At 50.8% G+C, this 19,999-nt stretch overlaps 1 protein-coding gene across 1 annotated transcript; it reads left to right on the top strand.

Annotated features, from left to right (window-relative positions):
• The first annotated feature begins 738 nt into the window (after positions 1-738).
• Positions 739-19,602, top strand: abcf3 (ATP binding cassette subfamily F member 3). Its single transcript, XM_088612867.1, has 21 exons — positions 739-863; positions 1,838-1,985; positions 3,088-3,164; positions 3,792-3,847; positions 4,431-4,528; positions 4,733-4,855; positions 5,063-5,329; positions 5,427-5,507; positions 6,201-6,260; positions 7,358-7,414; positions 8,104-8,126; positions 8,409-8,464; positions 8,703-8,903; positions 10,782-10,858; positions 11,205-11,249; positions 13,904-14,036; positions 14,561-14,649; positions 14,922-15,013; positions 15,443-15,575; positions 15,683-15,770; positions 16,339-19,602. Exons 1-21 carry the CDS (start codon positions 758-760, stop codon positions 16,495-16,497), a joined length of 2,169 nt encoding a protein of 722 aa, XP_088468993.1. The 5' UTR covers positions 739-757; the 3' UTR covers positions 16,498-19,602.
• The last annotated feature ends 397 nt before the right edge of the window (positions 19,603-19,999 follow it).

The following is a 19,999-nucleotide window of genomic DNA, read 5'->3' on the forward strand; positions in this document are numbered from 1 at the left end:
GTGGAGTGTCCAGAAAAGCGCTATATAAGTGTAAGCAATTATTATTATTATTATTATTATTATTATTACTGTGCTTTCAGATTAATGTGATCTTTCACTGCTGATTGAAGACACCTGTAACTCCTGTAGGGTTGTTAGTACAGTTCCAGAGGTCCCCACACTGTAAAGAGGAAGAGCAGTGAGGAGTTACATGTACCTCAGCCCCTGCGGAGAGAGGAGTGTGCCATACCGGGCAGGTGGAGACAGGAAGGAGATATTTTTTCAGATAAACAATTAGAATAGATAAAGACTGTGAGAGTTGCGGCGAGAGTCAAATCAGGACACTATAAACTTCCTCCAGTAGGTCGTAAACCTGAATTCTAATTCATTAAAGTTGTTCATATGTCCTCTGGCCAAGAAAACGGCGTGTCTTTAAATAGCTTAGTTTTTGGGAGTTGTAGTCCAGAGTTTCAAGTTGAAGACTACAAGTCCTAGCAAGCTGGTCAGCTGTGCGTTTAGTAGTGACGTCACAGGCAGAGGCATCAGTGGGAGTTGTAGTTGTAGTTTAAAAATTTGATCCATGTTTAGAAAACAATCAGAGAATCGTATTCTATATTAAGATAATTTTGAATTCATTTTTAAATATGCTAGTGATTAACATTATCCAAAGCCGAAATACGTTACAATTAAATTTTATTTAAACTCGTTCTTAAGGCATAAAAACTACGATTCCCAGAGCGCTCTGCGAAAGGGGTTCTGTTTTGTCGCAGCTTTTCGCATGCGCTTTCCTTGCGGACAGGGCCGGTGTATCATGGCGACATACGTGGATATTCTCAGAAGCGAGTTTCCCGAAATAGACACCGAGGTCTTCGACTACATCACAGGTATGAACCAGTCACAATCAGAGTGGAAGGGGTGCCCGCTATATGGGCTGTAAAATTATGGGAATTCGCTTGTTTTCAATAAGTGAGAAGCCGCCAAACGCGCGAACTATCTGGGCATGTGTCACTGTGGAAGACCTAGGGAAAATCGCAGGACCGAAACAGTTTGAATTGTGAAACAGATAATACTGTGAGACCGCAGTAATGGGGGTTGGTGGGGAGGATGGCATATTCATTTTAAGACTGTGGTAGCTGATACTCTTGACTGAAGGGCTGAAGTGATGTGTAGCGGTCAGAGCGCGGATACGATTGACTGATGTGCCCATTCTCAGCCAGTCACTCACCCGGCTTCACTGCCGATCCGCTGCAAAGCCTGAGCCCTCCGACCGGGGGCCGTTGCTCACACAGATCTGGGTAGAGCTGACAAACCCGGTGTGTGACAGAACTGTGAACCCGCAACTGTATCGATTAGCCTGTCCTCCAGTGGAGTTCTGCCTCCAGCCGGTTACCCTGTTTGGAGAGGCTTGCACTGACAGATGAGAAGACTAGTACTGCATGTTGAGACCTCCCGAGCCTTTTCCAGCGCAGCAAGGAAGATGAAACAGATCGTTTAATTGCAACACGACACAAAGCACACAAACACAGCTTGTTTATGTGCACTGTGTCACGGGGAAGGCTGATATTTATGTCTAAGGGTCTTGATTCTGTGTGTCAGGGGTGTTAGTGTGTTGCTCTTGATCCTCTGTGTGTGTGTTAGTGTCAGGGGTGTCAGTGTGTTGCTCTTGATCCTCTGTGTGTGTGTGAGTGTCAGGGGTGTCAGTGTGTTGCTCTTGATCCTCTGTGTGTGTGTGAGTGTCAGGGGTGTCAGTGTGTTGCTCTTGATCCTCTGTGTGTGTGTGAGTGTCAGGGGTGTCAGTGTGTTGCTCTTGATCCTCTGTGTGTGTCAGGGAGTCAGTATATTGCTTTGTATGTGGCAGGGGTGTTGGAGTGTGGAGGAGCTGATTTCGAGGATGGCGATGAGGTGTTTGAGGCAATTGGGGGCGTCCTGCAGGAGGTGTCAGCTGATTGCAAGAACGAGGAGGACATCCGAGAGATCTGCCTACAGATGTTCAACACGCTGAAGCTGTGAGTGTCCACACTGAAACCCCACGTGCACTTTCTCATTCTCACTGATACATTCACATTTGCAGACTCGCATGGCGATGCCATCACACTGCGCTTACGCTCCCGCACACTGACGCGTCACCCTCGTGCTTATGCTCTCGCACGCCATCGCTGTCACCCTCGTGCTTACGTTCTCGCACGCCATCGCTGTCACCCTCGTGCTTACGTTCTCGCACGCCATCGCTGTCACCCTCGTGCTTATGCTCTCGCACGCCATCGCTGTCACCCTCGTGCTTATGCTCTCGCACGCCATCGCTGTCACCCTCGTGCTTATGCTCTCGCACGCCATCGCTGTCACCCTCGTGCTTACGTTCTCGCACGCCGACCCTGATACTCTTGCGTGCCGGCACTGATACCCTCGCGCTCACAGACTGGCGCGCGGACCCTGATGCCCTCGGGCTCACAGACTGGCGTGCGGACCCTGATACCTTCGGGCTCACACACTGGTGCGCGGACCCTGATGCCCTCGCGCTCACAGACTGGCGCGCGGACCCTGATGCCCTCGGGCTCACAGACTGGCGTGCGGACCCTGATACCTTCGGGCTCACACACTGGTGCGCGGACCCTGATGCCCTCGCGCTCACAGACTGGCGTGCGGACCCTGATGCCCTCGGGCTCACAGACTGGCGCGCGGACCCTGATGCCCTCGGGCTCACAGACTGGCGCGCGGACCCTGATGCCCTCGGGCTCACAGACTGGCGCGCGGACCCTGATGCCCTCGCGCTCACAGACTGGCGCGCGGACCCTGATGCCCTCGGGCTCACAGACTGGCGCGCGGACCCTGATGCCCTCGCGCTCACAGACTGGCGCGCGGACCCTGATGCCCTCGCGCTCACAGACTGGCGCGCGGACCCTGATGCCCTCGCGCTCACAGACTCGCACACTGATGCTGTCGTGTCTGTACAGTCTTTCGTGCACTCTCACTCTACCTTGTGTTCATGCTTACAGTCAGATGCTCTCTCACTCTCTCTGCCACACATTCTCTTATATCTGGCATGTTGATGTGGCTGATGCACTTTGTACTTTTCATCTGAGCCCCTCTTGTTCCTGTCTCTGTCCTCAGCAATGACTGTGACTCTGGTCAGAAGCAGGTCCTGCTGGACGCCCCAGTGCAGCTGTCCCAGATGGCCGGGGACTGTGGTAAGACCGGACACCTCACCACAGCGCCACTGTTGCTCTTTCTCTCTGTCTGCTGAGATACATGCATGCCATCAGCTGTGATGAATTTTTGAATCAGTGGAGTGCCATCCACTGCAGTGAATACATTTGCATGACTGTAGATTTTCATTCATGCCTTAATCCAGGAGAAGCTCATTAAGAAGAGGGCAGAAAACCTGAATCAGAGAAACCAGATGAATTATCAGAGGCCAAAAGCCAGGCAGATAGTGGTGTCCTACTGCAGTTTTTCTCAGCATTTTGTCCTACCAGGGATCAGAGTCCCTAAGGTCCCTCCTCTCTTGAGGACAGCTGACACTAGAAACAGCCTGTAGCAAAAATACAGTTTAATACAGGGACTGGTCCCCGGACTGGGCATTGAGCTTAACTAACTGCAAACAAAACATTTTGCACCTGCACACGAAAATACACCTGGCACTCACTTACTCTGTCATTAGTCCCTCTCTGTGTCTGCATGATATCTTTGCATTGATATCTTATTTATTCTTTCTCACTCCCTTCCCTCCTCTCTTTGCTGGTATCCAGATCCTCTTCTCTCTATTTGCTGTGTGTATATATATATCGCTATCTGTGTCTCTCTCTCTCTCGCAGTCACTGCCACGAATGACCTGCAGGGTATCTGGATGATCAAGAGAGGCCAAAACACTGTAAGTTCTCACTACATTTTGGCCTTATCAGCAAGCTTTAGTGAAACTGTTACCCAAACACTTTGGAATAGGGCTTCCGATACATGCACAAGACCTTATTCGCTGGAGAATGACAATATCGTTGATTGCAAGTTTTTTGGAGAGGTTCGATTCATCCTTGTATTCGAAGATTTTATTGTGTGATTTTGTGTTAGTAGCTTGCTTGATCGTTCTTTTATAAAGTGCCCCCTGCAACTCCTGTAGGAGTCAATAATAGATATTAGATCAGGTTGCTTATATAGAGTGTGGGTTTAGCACTGTAAAGAACTTTTCCACTAAATGTAACCTTGCGCGTAGGTTTCCCAAGTTTAATCATGAAGGAGCAGCATTGGGGAAGGCTTTCACAGTTGCACAGGCTTGAACATGTGGGCTTCAGAGCATGCGGCAACACTTACTCCCCTAGTCTGGCCTTGTTTTCTGGGTAGTTGAGTTCTTACTTCTGAGAGCTGTCTCGGATGAAAGCTGACAGGCCGTGGGTGTGAGGGGTACAGCTGGCGGGCCTTTTTCGTTCTCTCAGTCCGTGTGTGCTCTCCGTTGCCTCCAGACTGTTGACGCTAAGAAGCTGGAGAAAGCAGAAGCCAAGCTGAAGGCGAAAAATGAGAAGAGGACTGAGAAGGACTCGCAGAAAGTGGCCAGCCCTCTGTAAGTGCCTCCCCGTCCCCGTCCCTGTCCCCAGCGCCGCTTGTGCTGGTTGAGGTTTCGCTGGCTGGCCGAGGCCACGGCCCACCCCTTTCTTCCCCAGACAGAGCCCCCCCCCTTCCTCGCTCGGTATTCCTGCAGCTCGTCTCTCGCTGACTCTCCCCCTGTGTCCCTGTCTTCCCACCCCGCTCCCCGCCTCTGTCTCAGGGTGCTGGAGGAGGCGTCCGCGAGCCAGGCCTCCAGTAAGAAGGACAGCCGCGTGGACAACTCGGGCAAGAACAAGTCCTACGACATCCGCATCGAGAACTTCGACGTCTCCTTTGGAGAGCGGTGAGTGAGGGCGGCAGCTTGTGTCGGTGGGAGAGGGTCCGTTTGCGTCTGGGTGCCTGGTGAGCTTCAAAATAAAGATAAACAAACCGTTTTGAGCAGGGGAAGGGTCAGTTCTGCGCACAGGGGCGGTTAGTGTGTGTAATGGCTGACGGAGGGCTCTCTCTCTCTCTCCCTCCCTCCCCTGCTCCCTGCCCGCCTCTCTTCCAGGTCTTTGCTCCAGGGCGCGGAGCTGTCGCTGGCCTACGGGCGGCGCTACGGCCTGGTGGGGCGGAACGGCCTGGGCAAGACCACGCTGCTGAAGATGCTGGCGAGCCGCAGCCTGCGCGTGCCGCCGCACATCTCCATCCTGCACGTGGAGCAGGAGGTGGCCGGCGACGACACGCCCGCCCTGCAGAGCGTGCTGGAGAGCGACACGGAGCGAGAGGGGCTGCTGCAGCAGGAGAGGGAGATCAACGCCAGGATCGCCAGCGGACAGTGAGTGCGGCACGCTGACCGACTCGCGCCGCAGGGCGACATCCAGGGGTCTGGCCTGAGTCCCTGAGACATCTTCGTTTTCCTTCTGCTTTTTTAGTGGGGAGGCGATGGACAGCGTGCGACTGTCCGAGATCTACGCCAAACTGGAGGAAATAGAAGCGGACAAAGCACCTGCTAGGTAATTAAAGACTGTTCACTTTATTAATAGTTGTGTTAAAACATGGGCTACAGTCCCAGTACAGCAGAACAGTCCTGTTACAATAGGGGCTACAGTCCCAGTACAGGAGACCAGTCCCATTACAGTAGGAGCTACAGTCCCAGTACAGGAGACCAGTCCCATTACAGTAGGAGCTACAGTCCCAGTACAGGAGACCAGTCCCATTACAGTAGGAGCTACAGTCCCAGTACAGGAGACCAGTCGTGTTACAGAAGGGGCTACAGTCTCAGTACAGGAGACCAGTCCTGTTACAATAGGAGCTACGGTCCCAGTACAGGAGACCAGTCTCGTTACAGTAGGGGCTACACTCCCAGTACAGGAGACCAGTCCTGTTACAATAGGAGCTACGGTCCCAGTGCAGCAGAATAGTTGCGTTACAATAGGAGCTACAGTCCCAGTACAGGAGACCAGTCTCATTACAATAGGAGCTACAGTCCCAGTACAGGAGACCAGTCTCATTACAATAGGAGCTACAGTCCCAGTACAGGAGACCAGTCTCATTACTATAGGGGCTACGGTCACAGTCAGCAGAACAGTCAAATTACAACAGGGGCTATGCTCACAGTACAGTAGAACAGCCCTGTTACAACAGGGACCCAGTGCAATTAAAGAGACGGGTCCAGTTTAATCTCGTTCCTCTGTTCCTTGTCACAGAGCCTCTGTCATCCTGGCTGGACTTGGCTTCTCGCCCAAGATGCAGCAGCAAACCACCAAGTAAGTATTGCCGTGACACAGGCCTGGCAGGCCTTGGCTACAGGGAGGGTCAGCTGCAGTTCCCAGGCTAGCAGCTACTGACCAGCTGGCATGTGTCCTGCTGTATTTAATGCGTATTCTTTATTTACTATAGTGTGTGTATTTTATATTAGGTTTACAGATGTTGTTGGAGCCCAGCATCTTTACCTACAACTACAGCTTACAGCTGAGCTTTCATTTACTAAGTCATCCTCTTGTTGAATGAGATGTTGCCTTAATTAGACCTTTATTATTGGTTTGAGCTTGTTGAAAGATCGACAGCTTCAGGTTGCCTGTAGAAGGCGAGCTCTTTATTTGTGTACGAGTGAAAGACAGCTGCGGAGATCTCATTGTGCAAGTTGAGCACAGGTGCAGAGCGCGCCGCAGGAACAGGCTTCCCCGCCTGGTGTGTGTGTCTGGCCATGGGCTGGCGTGTGCGCGCAGGAATTACAATGATAGTGAAGTCCAACTTTGAGAAAACCTCCTCACGATGATAGCAACTCTTATCATCAGGCATTGTGAGGACGTCCCGTCCGAAGACAAATAATATAGTTGATGAACCCAGTGGAAACTCTGTCCTCACTCCTTTTTAGATAGATAGATACTTTATTGATCCCGTGAGGGAAATTGCAGAAGTGTGATTATGGCAGAGTCGATTGTGTGATGGTGTGGCTGCAGCACTGGCTGCTCTGCGCTGGTGACCTGCCCATTGCCTGTCACTTCCTGACAGCCACAGTGCAGCAGGCACTAAATTTACCGATGACAATGATCCGGTGATCTAATAGCCTCTCCATTTAACTGGATAGGCCGAATGGACTCGTATGTGGAAGGCTTATAACCCTTCCCATGTTCATTTGAAAAGTATTCATGCCCCATGCCTTTTAATACTTTTTTCTGTACAGTATTTAACATGCTTCGTTTATGTCAAAAATGTGAATAATACGTTGGGGATCAGCAGACTGTGGCAGTAATAGAAGCTGTGACTCTAATTCCTCTGCAGGGAGGAGTCAGTGTTGTAGAGTCAGATCTACAGTATCTGAGTGACAGTGGGATAATCCTTTATGTCTGGGTTTGCACAGGGAATTCTCTGGAGGCTGGAGGATGAGACTTGCGCTGGCCAGAGCGCTCTTCGCCAAGTGAGTAGCATCAGACGATTTATGTGGGAGATGTGCTGTTCCGGTCTTCAGGAGCTCAGTGGTCAAGTCCCATCAGATTTTAATACTCTTCCTCAAAGTGATACACTCTCAGAGTATCGATCAACTCCCCTCAGATTCCTGTCTAGGTGGAGATTCATGACACTCCACAGAGCTCAAAACACACACTCTCAGTACCCTGATTTAGGAGGTAGTTCATGTGTGACTGAGAACAGGAGACATATTTCTGCACAAAGAGTGGTAAGTGTGTAGAACAAGCTGCCCAGTCATGTTGTTGAGGTTTTTTTAAAGGTTAAGGTGTGTTTTGAAGTTGACAGCTGATGTGGCCTTGGAAAAGAAGGGGGTGTCATTAAAGCAGTTATGGTTTGTTTGCTGGTATTGAAAATTGGGGCAGGAAAGTTTAGATGTGGCCACACCGCAACCAGTCATCCATGACAGTATCGAAGAAGTTGGGCTTGATGTTCATCCCCATCACTTGATGATGTTGTCCTTCCGGAGGATGAGGATGTGATGTTTGTTGTAGACAGCGGCCCAGTGTTCAGAGGCGTCTGTCTCTGCCCGGCCCAGTGTTCAGAGGCGACTGTCTCTGATTGGCCGGGTCCAGTGTTCAGAAGTATGTGTTAATATCGAACAGTGCACTTACATTAATCTGATCTGATTTTGTTTTCTAGGCCTGACCTGCTCCTTCTTGATGGTGAGTAGAGGCCGGTCAATGATATGCTTGCCTTGCTGTGTAGCACTGACCCCACCCTCTGAAATCCGACTTGCAGGGATGGCTGATCTCTGCCACAGGCTGTATGGGGCTGCAGAGTGAGAAAAAGTGGACTGCCTGAAAGGCAGACTCATGTATGTACTGTCTGTATGTCTGGCAAGAGAGTTGTAGCAGTGAGGCCAAACTGATGAAGGAACTGACCATTATAGCACCATATCATCCTTGTGAAATCCAGGCCTTTCTCTCTCTCTCCTTCCCTCACAGAGCCCACCAACATGTTGGATGTTCGGGCCATCCTGTGGCTGGAGAACTACCTGCAGGTAGAGTGTGCAGTGAGAGGGGTTGTGGATTGGGGCAGGGACCTGTTGGTGGAGGGGGACCAGCTGGGTAGCTGTGACTCTAAATATAGAGATGTCTTCGGGTTTCTCCTAAAATAACAATGATGCTGAAATTCCTTCCAGTTTCTTGTTAAAATGCTCACCATCTCTACCTTTCTGTCCGTTTGTGCCTGACTCTCCGTTCCTCTTCCTGTGCTTCTGTGTGGATGTTTCTGCACAGACGTGGCAGTCCACAATCTTGGTGGTGTCCCACGACCGGAACTTCCTGAATGCCGTGGCGACAGACATCATCCACCTGCACTCCCAGCGACTGGAGACGTACCGTGGCGACTACGAGAACTTCATCAAGACCAAGGAGGACCGTCTGCGCAACCAGCAGAGGGAGTACGAGGCGCAGCAGCAGTACAGAGAGCACATCCAGGTACAGACACTGCCACACACGTGCGCAGTTTCAGAGCACATGAGCACATCCAGGTACAGACACTGCCACACGTGCGCAGTTTCAGAGCACAGGAGCACGTCCAGGCACTGATACTGCCACACACGTGCACAGTTTCAGAACACAGGAGCACGTCCAGGCACTGATACTGCCACACACGTGCGCAGTTTCAGAGCACAGGAGCACATCCAGGTACAGACACTGCCACACACGTGCGCAGTTTCAGAGCACAGGAGCACATCCAGGTACAGACACTGCCACACACGTGCGCAGTTTCAGAGCACAGGAGCACATCCAGGGACTGACACTGCCACACACGTGCGCAGTTTCAGAGCACAGGAGCACGTCCAGGCACTGATACTGCCACACACGTGCACAGTTTCAGAGCACAGGAGCACGTCCAGGCACTGATACTGCCACACACGTGCACAGTTTCGGAACACAGGAGCACGTCCAGGCACTGATACTGCCACACACGTGCACAGTTTCGGAACACAGGAGCACGTCCAGGCACTGATACAACCACACACGTGCACAGTTTCAGAACACAGGAGCACGTCCAGGTACTGATACTGCCACACACGTGCACAGTTTCGGAACACAGGAGCACGTCCAGGCACTGATACAACCACACACGTGCACAGTTTCAGAACACAGGAGCACGTCCAGGCACTGATACTGCCACACACGTGCACAGTTTCGGAACACAGGAGCACGTCCAGGCACTGATACAACCACACACGTGCACAGTTTCAGAACACAGGAGCACGTCCAGGTACTGATACTGCCACACACGTGCACAGTTTCGGAACACAGGAGCACGTCCAGGCACTGATACTGCCACACACGTGCACAGTTTCAGAACACAGGAGCACGTCCAGGCACTGATACTGCCACACACGTGCGCAGTTTCAGAGCACAGGAGCACATCCAGGGACTGACACTGCCACACACGTGCACAGTTTCGGAGCACAGGAGCACGTCCAGGCACTGTTACTGCCACACACGTGCACAGTTTCAGAACACAGGAGCACGTCCAGGCACTGATACTGCCACACACGTGCACAGTTTCAGAACACAGGAGCACGTCCAGGCACTGATACTGCCACACACGTGCGCAGTTTCAGAGCACAGGAGCACGTCCAGGCACTGATACTGCCACACATGTGCACAGTTTCAGAACACAGGAGCACGTCCAGGTACTGATACTGCCACACACGTGCACAGTTTCAGAGCACAGGAGCACATCCAGGGACTGACACTGCCACACACGTGCACAGTTTCAGAACACAGGAGCACGTCCAGGCACTGATACTGCCACACACGTGCACAGTTTCAGAACACAGGAGCACGTCCAGGCACTGATACTGCCACACATGTGCACAGTTTCAGAACACAGGAGCACGTCCAGGCACTGATACTGCCACACACGTGCACAGTTTCGGAGCACAGGAGCACGTCCAGGTACTGATACTGCCACACACGTGCACAGTTTCGGAGCACAGGAGCACGTCCAGGTACTGATACTGCCGCACACGTGCACAGTTTCAGAGCACAGGAGCACGTCCAGGCACTGATACTGACGCACACGTGCACAGAAGCACATGCTTCACATGTTTCAGGTAGCACACAGCAGTGATGGGGATGTCAAATTGCTGGCTAATGCAGATACCAGCAGTGTTAGGAACTAGTGGATACATGGTTGAAAGGAGCTGGCTGTGATTGTAATGCAAGCTTTCATGAAGGCTGAATTAGATTCTAGGATTAATTATCTGCACAACTAAACACCTACATTTTTTTTTAGAAAGGACATTCTGCTACAGACTTGGTGGTTGAGTTCTTTCTCTCTCGCTGTCTTAGGTGTTCATAGACAGATTCCGGTACAATGCCAACAGGGCCTCGCAGGTGCAGAGCAAACTGAAGCTGCTGGAAAAACTGTGAGTCCCATTTCTCCTTTCTTTGTCCATTTAGTGGCAGGGATGAAAAAATAAATATTCAAATAAGTAATAGAGAATCTGTTTAAGTCAAGCCATCGTTGTCCTCTCCGTCCGCTAATTGATCAATAAACCAGTTACCTAATAAGTTAGAAGTTTACATTTTAAGTGGCTTAATGCTGAAATAAGCATTTTCCCGTTTCACACCTCTTTCTTTGTTGAGAATTTGCCATTTCCAACTGTGTGGGACTTGTGTACACACAGTGTTTCTCTGCATGCAGTCTCCCTGCTTTGAGGACTTCCACAGTTACCTGTCCTCTGACTCTTTTCCTGTGCACATGTGTTTCAGGCCAGAACTGAAGCCCATAGAGAAGGAATCGGAGGTGACGCTACGGTGAGGCCGGAGATCTGTCTTATAAATACAATGCTGTAAACGCTGTCGTGATGATAAAAACCTAGGGAGTTGAGGATCCGTGAAGATGCCTGTGGGCAATCTGGTAGAAAAGACTGTGCTGTCCTCTGCTACATCTTACTGTACCGCATTGCATTGCACGCTGTCCTGTAACATGACTCTGTCCTCTGTAAGAGTAACATGTTGCACCACACTGTTCATGCACTGCACGTGAAAAAGGTGAGAAGTGAGAGGAGGCCATGTAGTCCCATCTAGCTCATGTGATTGCTAGCAGCTGATCAATCTGAGGCTGTCTTGCCATTTCATGAAGGAAACCAGGGTACCGGCTGTTATCATTTCTGGGAAAGCCGGGTCAGATTCACACAACCCTTGTGTAAAAAAGTGCCTCCTGTTCTCTGTTTTAGATGCACTAAGTTCCCCTTTTGAGTCATCTGGCTTGGGTTTCACTTTCGATTCAGGAAAGTACCTTAACTGTTGGCCTGTGAGGATTTTAAATACCTCATTTGGTTCCCCGGATGACACAATGGTTAGTATTGCTGCCTCAACAGTGCCGGTGCCCTAGGTTCCAGGCCTGGGGTGCTAGCTGTGTGGAGTTTGTATGCCCCGTGTTTGTGGTTCCTCCGGGTGCTCTGGTTTCCTCCCACAGTCATACTGGTAGGTTAATTAGCAGCCACTAGCAGCCATATCACCCTGCAACTCACAACTGGTAGCCCACTGAAGCTAAGCAGGTGTGAGCCTGGTCAGTACCTGGATGAGAGACCTCCTGGGAAAAACTAAGGTTGCTGCTAGAAGAGGTGTTAGTGGGGCCAGCAGGGGGCGCTCACCCTGCAGTCCATGTGGGTCCTAATGTCCCAGTATAGTGACGGGGACACTATACTGTAAACAGGAGCCGTCCTTCGGATGAGACGTAAAACCGAGGTCCTGACTCTCTGTGGTCATTAAAAATCCCAGGGCGCTTCTCGAAAATTTCCCATTGGCCCTTACCAATCATGGCCTCCTAATAATCCCCCTCTATGAATTGGCTACATTACTCTGCTCTCCTCCCCACTGATATCTGATGTGTGGTGAGCGTTCTGGCGCACTATGGTTGCCGTCGCATCATCCAGGTGGTGGTGGAGGGGAGTCCCCATTACCTGTAAAGCGCTTTGAGTGGAGTGTTCAGAAAAGCGCTATATAAGTGTAAGCAATTATAATTATTATTATTAATTGGCTCCGGGGAAAATTGGCCCTGGTGTGGGTGTGTGGGTGACAGTGTCTGTGTGTGTCCTGCGATGGGCTGGCAGCCTGTCCAGGGTGTATCTGACCTTGCTGCCTTTGCTTCCTGGGACAGGCTCTGGGCTCCCCCATGACCCTGTACTGATTACAATGTTTGGAAAATGGAGAGATGGAAGGATTTGGGTTGTCTTGTAATCTTTGGGACTTTAAGCTTTTTAGAATTTTAGTATAGGGCATTTCTTCAACCCCAGGAATGGATCTAGTTGCTCCTCTCTGACCAATTCTAAAGGTGCAAAATCATTTTTGAAACAAGATGACCAAAATGTACACTTGTGTACACAAAAAGTCTTACTACTGATTTGTACACTTTCACTATTATATCCCTTGATTTAAATTCTGCACGTATAACTCTATATCCTAACATTGTTTGCCTCTTTTATTTCTTCCTCACATAGTCTAGATCAGTGTTTCCCAGTCCTACTCCTGGTGACTCGCTAACCTGCTGGTTTTGGTTCCAGCTGGTCCCTCAGCTACACAATCGAATCCTTCATTTACTTAATAATAAGATGAATTAATCTGACCTGTTTGTTCCCAGTTCTTAAACATGTTGGAGCTTTTACAGTCATATTTTGTAAGTGAAATAAAATCCCAAACTTCTGACTAGAACCAAAATGCAAATATTAGGTTGAAGCAACTTTTTTCGACCCAGTAAGGCTTCAGTGATCTAATTCAGGCGAGATGGAATGAAAACTACCAGGACGGAGAAGATCATGCTTCTTTCTCCCAGTACTGGAGAACACGCATTTCTGCAGGTACTGGTTTGTGTTTCCACTGGGCCATTCATCACCAGTGCTAATTGCTGCCAGTAATTGATTGGTTGGCTTGTTTAGGTTTTTTTTCTGCACTTGGGTGTCTGAATTTCCAAAATATCTAAACACAGTGATTTTTCAATCCTGGTCCTGGGTCCAGCATGTGTTATGAACTTGGATGGCGTCAAGGTCTTAATCACAGACCAAGTCATTTTAATTGTCTGTTTAAGGCCCTTTTTTAAAATGTGCTTTCAGTTTTTAAACAGCTGCGTGGGATTTGTAATTAGCTTGAGTGACTGGGTGACTGGCCTCAAGCATTTTAAGAACACAGGAGGGATTACACTGACTGACGCAGTGTCTCAGATCACCATCAACTGATCACCTGTTATGAGCTGTTCAGTTAGTGCAGAAAAAACTCTGAACCAGCAAACAAATGAGTTACAGGCGCCAGTCAGGACTGGAGGGTGAGGGCCCAACGGGAACACAAAGCAGTAGAGACAGGGGTCCTCTGGGAGCAGGGTCAAGAGTCCGGGGCCTCCGGATAGAAATGCCGTGGATCCTGTCCCGTGTTTCTGTGTGCAGTGCTGACCCTGCACTGCCTCTGCCTTGCAGGTTCCCTGATAACTTCGAGAAGCTGTCCCCCCCGGTGCTGCAGTTGGATGAGGTGGAGTTCTTCTACAGCTCCGAGCAGCCCCTCTTCTCCAAGCTGAGCGTGTCCGCAGACCTGGAGTCCCGCATCTGCATCGTAAGAGCACCGGGATCCCTCTCTCCTCCCGCGGGCCCTGTTCTTGCCCTCCCTGTGTCAGCTTGCCTCGCTGCATTTAAATCTCCTCGGTCTGAAGCAGAAGGGATCGAGCGGACATTTGACCCAAGTATATAGAATCCCGGAGGGCCTTAGGCAAGATCAACCCAGGAGGCTGCTTGGCACTCCGTAGTGAAACATGAAGCCCATGGATCTCAGCTGGAAACTAAAAGGGAATTAAGTTAGAATTTGGAAGTTCTTTACTCAGTGCCTTGTGGGTGTCTGGAAGAGGTTTCACAGCTGAGTATGTAAGACACACATCCTGGGATTTTTCATGAAAAGGCAGGATGAAATTTTAGATTGACTTTGCTGCTAAACTAATTAATTGACAGGATGGACTCTCGTCTGCAGCCTTTCTTCTTGTCTCATACATGTCTTTTTATCACAGTAATAGTTAACAGCGCCTCTGCACATGAAACCTGTGGCAGTGTGTGCACACTGAGTGGCTCTCTCCCTGTGTGTCTCAGGTGGGGGAGAACGGTGCAGGCAAGTCCACCATGCTGAAGCTGCTGATGGGGGAGCTGGGGCCGATCAGTGGGATCCGGCAAGCTCACCGGTGAGAGGTCGCTGTGTGTGTGTGTAACTGTTTCTGTCCAGGTGTGTGTTATTGGCCTTCTGACAGCCCCTCTCTGGACCTTCGTGTCTCTGAGTGTTAGTCTAGTTTCAGCCATCTCCCTGATGTCACTCCTGTCTCACTCTTACACTCCACTCTCGCGTTAGCCATGTGTGCGCCTCACTGAAACTGTGTGTGAGAGAGTGTGTCGCTGTGCGTCTGTTTGGCTCTTGGACGTGGTGTGACGTGAATGCCTGTCTCTCTTTCTCTGCCAGCAACCTGAAGATTGGATACTTCAGCCAGCACCATGTGGACCAGCTGGACCTCAATGTCTCTTCTGTGGAACTGCTGATAAAGAAATTCCCAGGTATGCCCTGGGCTGGGCCAGAACGGATTGGGATCAGTTAGACTGAGCTGAGCTGGGCCGGACTGGGCTAGAACAGACTGGGTTCAGTTGGACTGAGCTGGACTGGGCCAGAATGGACTGGGCTGGGCTTGGTGGCAGGCTTATGCTCCCAGTGGATCAGTGGAATAAAGAGGAGGTGACCGTTGTAATACTGAACTCCCTGTGCTCCTCTTCTGAAGTGGTGTGACCAGGGTGTGACTTGCAGATTGAAACCGTGCCTTCATAATCCTCATGATGTGTGCTTTGACAGGGTTTTAAAGTCACACTCTACCTTTTTTCCCTCCTCTTCTTCTGCCTCTTTTTCTCCCTCTCCCATCCACTGTCCTTCTGCCTTGTTGCTCCCGAACTCTCCTGCCATCCTCCACTGTCCCTCTCTCCAATCTCTCCCAGGCCGGACAGAGGAGGAGTACCGACACCAGCTGGGGGGCTATGGGATCTCAGGAGAGCTCGCAGTGCGGCCCGTGGCCAGCCTGTCGGGAGGGCAGAAGAGCAGAGTGGCCTTCGCTCAGATGACCATGGCGAGGTAGCCCCGCTGTGTGTTTCTGTCTCCATCTTTGTGTCTCTCTGTCTGCCTGTGTCCTGATCTGTCTGTTCCTCTGGTCATGGGAATGTTTCTCTGATCTTTTTCAGTCCCAACTTCTACATCCTGGATGAGCCAACTAACCACCTGGACATGGAGACTATAGAGGCACTGGCTAAGGCCCTCAACAAATTCAAGGTACCTGCTGCACTGCAGACTCGTCCTTGGGTCACCCTCAGTGACCTTACCCCTACTCCACACAGTCTCTCACTGCATATAACCTCTGTACTTCTCCTCATTCTCCACCTCACCCCTGTATCTCACACTCTCACCCGTGATGACCTCAACACCGCTCCCCACTGTCCATCTCACCCCTGTATCTCACACTCTCACCCGTGATGACCTCAACACCGCTCCCCACTGTCCATCTCACCCCTGTATCTCACACTCTCACCCGTGATGACCTCAACACCGCTCCCCACTGTCCATCTCACCCCTGTATCTCACTCTCTCACCCCTGGTGACCTCACCAGTACTGCCCACTGTCCATCTCACCCCCGTATCTCACTCTTTCACCCCTGATGACTTCGTCACTGCTCCTGGCTCTCCATCTCTGAGGGAGGGAGTCATGCAGGCCAGCCCAGCTCTCTGTTAGTGATGAAGGATGAAGCACTAGGCTGTGCTCAGCACCAGCACGAGTGCTGCTCTGGTGACCTCACTGCAGGAAGCCAGGTGTAATGACTGATTCCCGGTGTCTGTGCCACAGGGCGGGGTGGTGCTGGTGTCGCACGACGAGCGCCTGATCCGGATGGTGTGCAAGGAGCTGTGGGTGTGCGAGAATGGGGGCGTGCAGCGCATCGATGGCGGCTTCGACGAGTACCGAGACATCCTGCAGGAGCAGTTCCGCAAGGAGGGCTTCTTATAGACACAGGCCAGCGGGCCAGCAGAAGGAAAGACCCAGGACAACAGTCAAGCAAGGTGGATGCTCACTGAATATTCCCAATACACCCACACACTTTTGCTCTCCTGTAGGGACAGGAGGCAGAACTTGTACCCCCATTCCCTCTTTCTTCTTTCTCATCCGCACTCACACAAAGGACTCTCGGCCACTCCCCCTCTGTGGTTTAGATGTGGATCAGCCGGGCTGGACAGCAGGACTGTGCGTGGAAGCTGTCTGTCTGGGACTCCCCCTTCGGAAAGCCTGCTGCCTTTCCCTGTCCTTTATTCTAGCCGAGAGACGGAATGGAAAAAAAGGATCAAAGAGTCTGCGGCTTCACACTTTACACACACGTTTTCTCTCCAGTCCCCTCAGCCCAGACAGAGCTAAAGCATGTCTCTAGTCTCCCCTGTGTCCAGGGCCCAGGGCAGTGGTGCAGGACCTTCAGATAAGCCTCTGGTCCTCCTGCTGGAGCTCTGCTCTGTGTCCAGTCTGGGGCTGAGCTACTGTTTCAAGCCACTATTAAATCAGGATCAGATAGACAGTGCAGCTATCTCTTATCTCTTTGCTAATGGATTATTTAATAATGCACATGAATAAATGAAAAACATATGAAAAACACAAAAATGACAGTGTTCTCATAAAGCTGCCTGCATTTCTGGTATTTCACAAAGTAGTATATTTAAATCGCAATCATCAGCAGTTGAACACCTGTATCAGTCATGCTCCTCTTTTAGATGAGGAATTGCCAGTCTGTTTTTTTGCCAGTTGTTGCCCGCGCTGGGAGAATGAGGACGTAATCGCATGGCTGTTGCTCTTTTCTTCAGCTGGGCTTTATGCCGACTGTTCTCCGCAGTGAGTGTTGAGCCGCTTCCTCCCTGTTCGATGTGATACCTGACGGCCAGGTTTCAGGCATGCACTGGAGCCCTGGTTGGGGGGGCTCTGCACTCCAGCTCAGAGGCAGGAGTGAGTGTGTGGCCTCAGCACAGACCCCTGCCCCCGGGGGCTGGGAATCTTGAGGACTCCGGCTCGGCTTGGCTGCTGGCGTTGCCTGTGGAGAGAGGGTCTCTGTCCTGTGCCGTAGCTCTGTCTCCCCGCTGTAAGAGGACAGCACCCACGCCAGCCGCAGCCCTGTTCTCCCACACACCCCGTTTCCTCTGCTCGTTCTGGCCGGGCGCTCGGCACTGTGACCGAGGCCTTCAACTAACTTCTAACTTCTGCACGTTTCAAGTGGCTTCTGCATCCTCAGAGGGACATTACAAACGGGTCATTTAACATGTCTTAGGTCATTAATTCAGATCCGAAAATACATTTCCGTTTGGGCATTTCTGCTGTTTAAGAGTTCAGTTAACTCTTGAGAGCATAGCTGGAAGGAATACAGGAATACTCTGGATTCCTGGGAAGCAGGGATACTTCCCTGACAGGCTGTGTGATTTGTCCTTGTGCTTCACTGTGTGAAGAGCGTGAATCTTCACTTCTCCTTCGGTGCCCTGTGCAGCTCGGTGGGCGGCCTGCAGTCGGGTACAGTGTCTGTGAAAAGGAAGGGACAAACTGAAATACCCTGGGTTTAAATGAAGTGCAAAAGAGTTATTAGGAGAACCCCAGCGAATTTCCAGGTTCTGTACGTGCCAAGGTGGAGTGTAAAATCGGATTAAGTACTTGAAAACCCGCAAGACTCTGTGGCCCCACTGTTTGTACATTTGAACAGAGGACAGTGTTTTTTGCTGCAGCTGTTGTAGTGGAATTGCACATTTCCCAGCTGGAAGGTGGATGTTGCCCTTATCCGGTACAGCTAAATTTGTTTTTAGGACATTGCTTCCACTGCTCTTCAATAATGCTAAACAGTTGTCATGTTCAAATAAGTCATTTCCTTTTACTTCTTAAAAAAAAATCATTTTGTTACTGAGCATTGTGCCCTGTAGCTCTGTGCCCAAAGCTATCCGGCCAATGGCAGCGACTGCTCTGGCTTTAATAGGTGGACCCCTGGAGAAGCATCCCCGTGATTCTGTCTCGAATGTGCGCTTCCCAGTTGTGGTCCGTACAGCTGTCCACCAGTGCCTGCTGGTTCTCTCTGCGGCTGAGCCCTTTACTCGAATCCTTAACTAAACCAACAGCTGAGCAGCGGGCCGGGCTGGACCTGTGGTTGATTCCACTTGACACCTTGGAACCTGCTGCCCGCAGAGGGGTCCCAGCCTTCACTGATGGCTCGTCTTTCCTTTTCTCCAGCTAGTCCCTAATTCATGAAGTGATCTTTAGCAGCAGGGCTGGTTAAACAAACGTGTCTCTGCTGGGACTGAAGCGCTTCCTCCATTGGCCTGGGCTGGCATGCCCAAGACTTTGTGTCTGCTGAATGGTCCTGCCAGTCCTCTCAGTTTCGGCCCCTGAACTCTTCAGACTCAGCCCAGTGTACTTGAGATGAATAATGCTCAGGCAGTGTGAGAGAAAGTTAAGAGGTCCTGCAGAGTTCACAGCCCTGTGGGTTTTATAGAAAATCACAGACTGCAGGCTGGAAAACAGTTGCAAACAAGACGAGTTAAATCAGTAACTGATCCAGCTGAGTCGTTGGGAACTGAGGAGGAGTGAGACTCAAGAGGGCCGTGGCTCTGCAGGGCCAGCACTGAGTGGAGTGGAGAGGGAGGGCTCTGTGGCCGATCGCTAACTGACTGCTCCATTGCCTTATGAGCAAGTTCATGAACGGGTGTGTTTCTGGGCACAGGCCCCAGAAATGTCTGTCTGTCTGTGTGTATGGGGAGGGAGGGCTTGCTTTCTGTTTTTTCCCCGCTCAGTGTGTGCGTGTCTTTGCACTCTCTCGCAGTCTTGCTCGTGCTCACAGGTAGGTGTGCAGTCAGAGACAGACCACGTCACTCTGCTCCTGTGAGAGTCCCGGTCCTTTCTGTTGCCAAGTTGAACAGAGGGGGGGTCACCACGTCCTGAACCAGATTCAGCCCAGCTGTGGAAGGGTGGGGGTGAGTGGGGGGGGGGGGGGGATAGATGGACAAAATGAAATGGGTTTCTGGTGTTTTGATGCTGTACTTAACTTATAAATATGTTTTAAATATTCATAATGTGCTAATAAATGAACACACAAAGCAAGCACAGTCTCATTTGTCTTGTGTAGCTCCATTGCCCGGGTTCCTCAAAGCTTGGCCTTATGGCTAAATGTTGGGAGAGCCAGAAGGCTACTAGTTGTATCTCTCCCCGTGTCCTTAATTACCCAAATGAACTCATTACTTGTTTAATTGGAGCCTGAAGCCTTTCCTTGTTCGTTAGCAGCTTAGAAAGCAGGTTTAAAAAACCGTATAAAACCTGCTGGGCAGAGTCCCTTGAGGGCCAGCGTATGTCATTCTTTGTCTGATGGCCCCGGGTGAGCAGTGGATTTCTGGCTGCAGGAATAAAAGATGTGATTTTTCACTACACTCTTGTCTACACGGATACTGAGCAGCTCCTGCTACAACAGACAGGTCGAGGCGTACTGCCAACATGGATCTGA

Source organism: Lepisosteus platostomus, chromosome 2 (assembly GCF_059453375.1).
Source record: "Lepisosteus platostomus isolate fLepPlt1 chromosome 2, fLepPlt1.hap1, whole genome shotgun sequence".
Classification (NCBI taxonomy): Eukaryota; Metazoa; Chordata; class Actinopteri; order Semionotiformes; family Lepisosteidae; genus Lepisosteus; species Lepisosteus platostomus.

Excerpts from the sequence above, each read along its gene's own strand:
- abcf3 (XM_088612867.1), top strand. The coding sequence starts at position 758 with ATGCGCTTTCCTTGCGGACAGGGCCGGTGTATCATGGCGACATACGTG. Across the intron at positions 8,465-8,702 it reads GGCTGGAGAACTACCTGCAG|ACGTGGCAGTCCACAATCTT; the intron begins GTAGAGTGTGCA and ends GTTTCTGCACAG. Across the intron at positions 10,859-11,204 it reads CTGAAGCTGCTGGAAAAACT|GCCAGAACTGAAGCCCATAG; the intron begins GTGAGTCCCATT and ends CATGTGTTTCAG.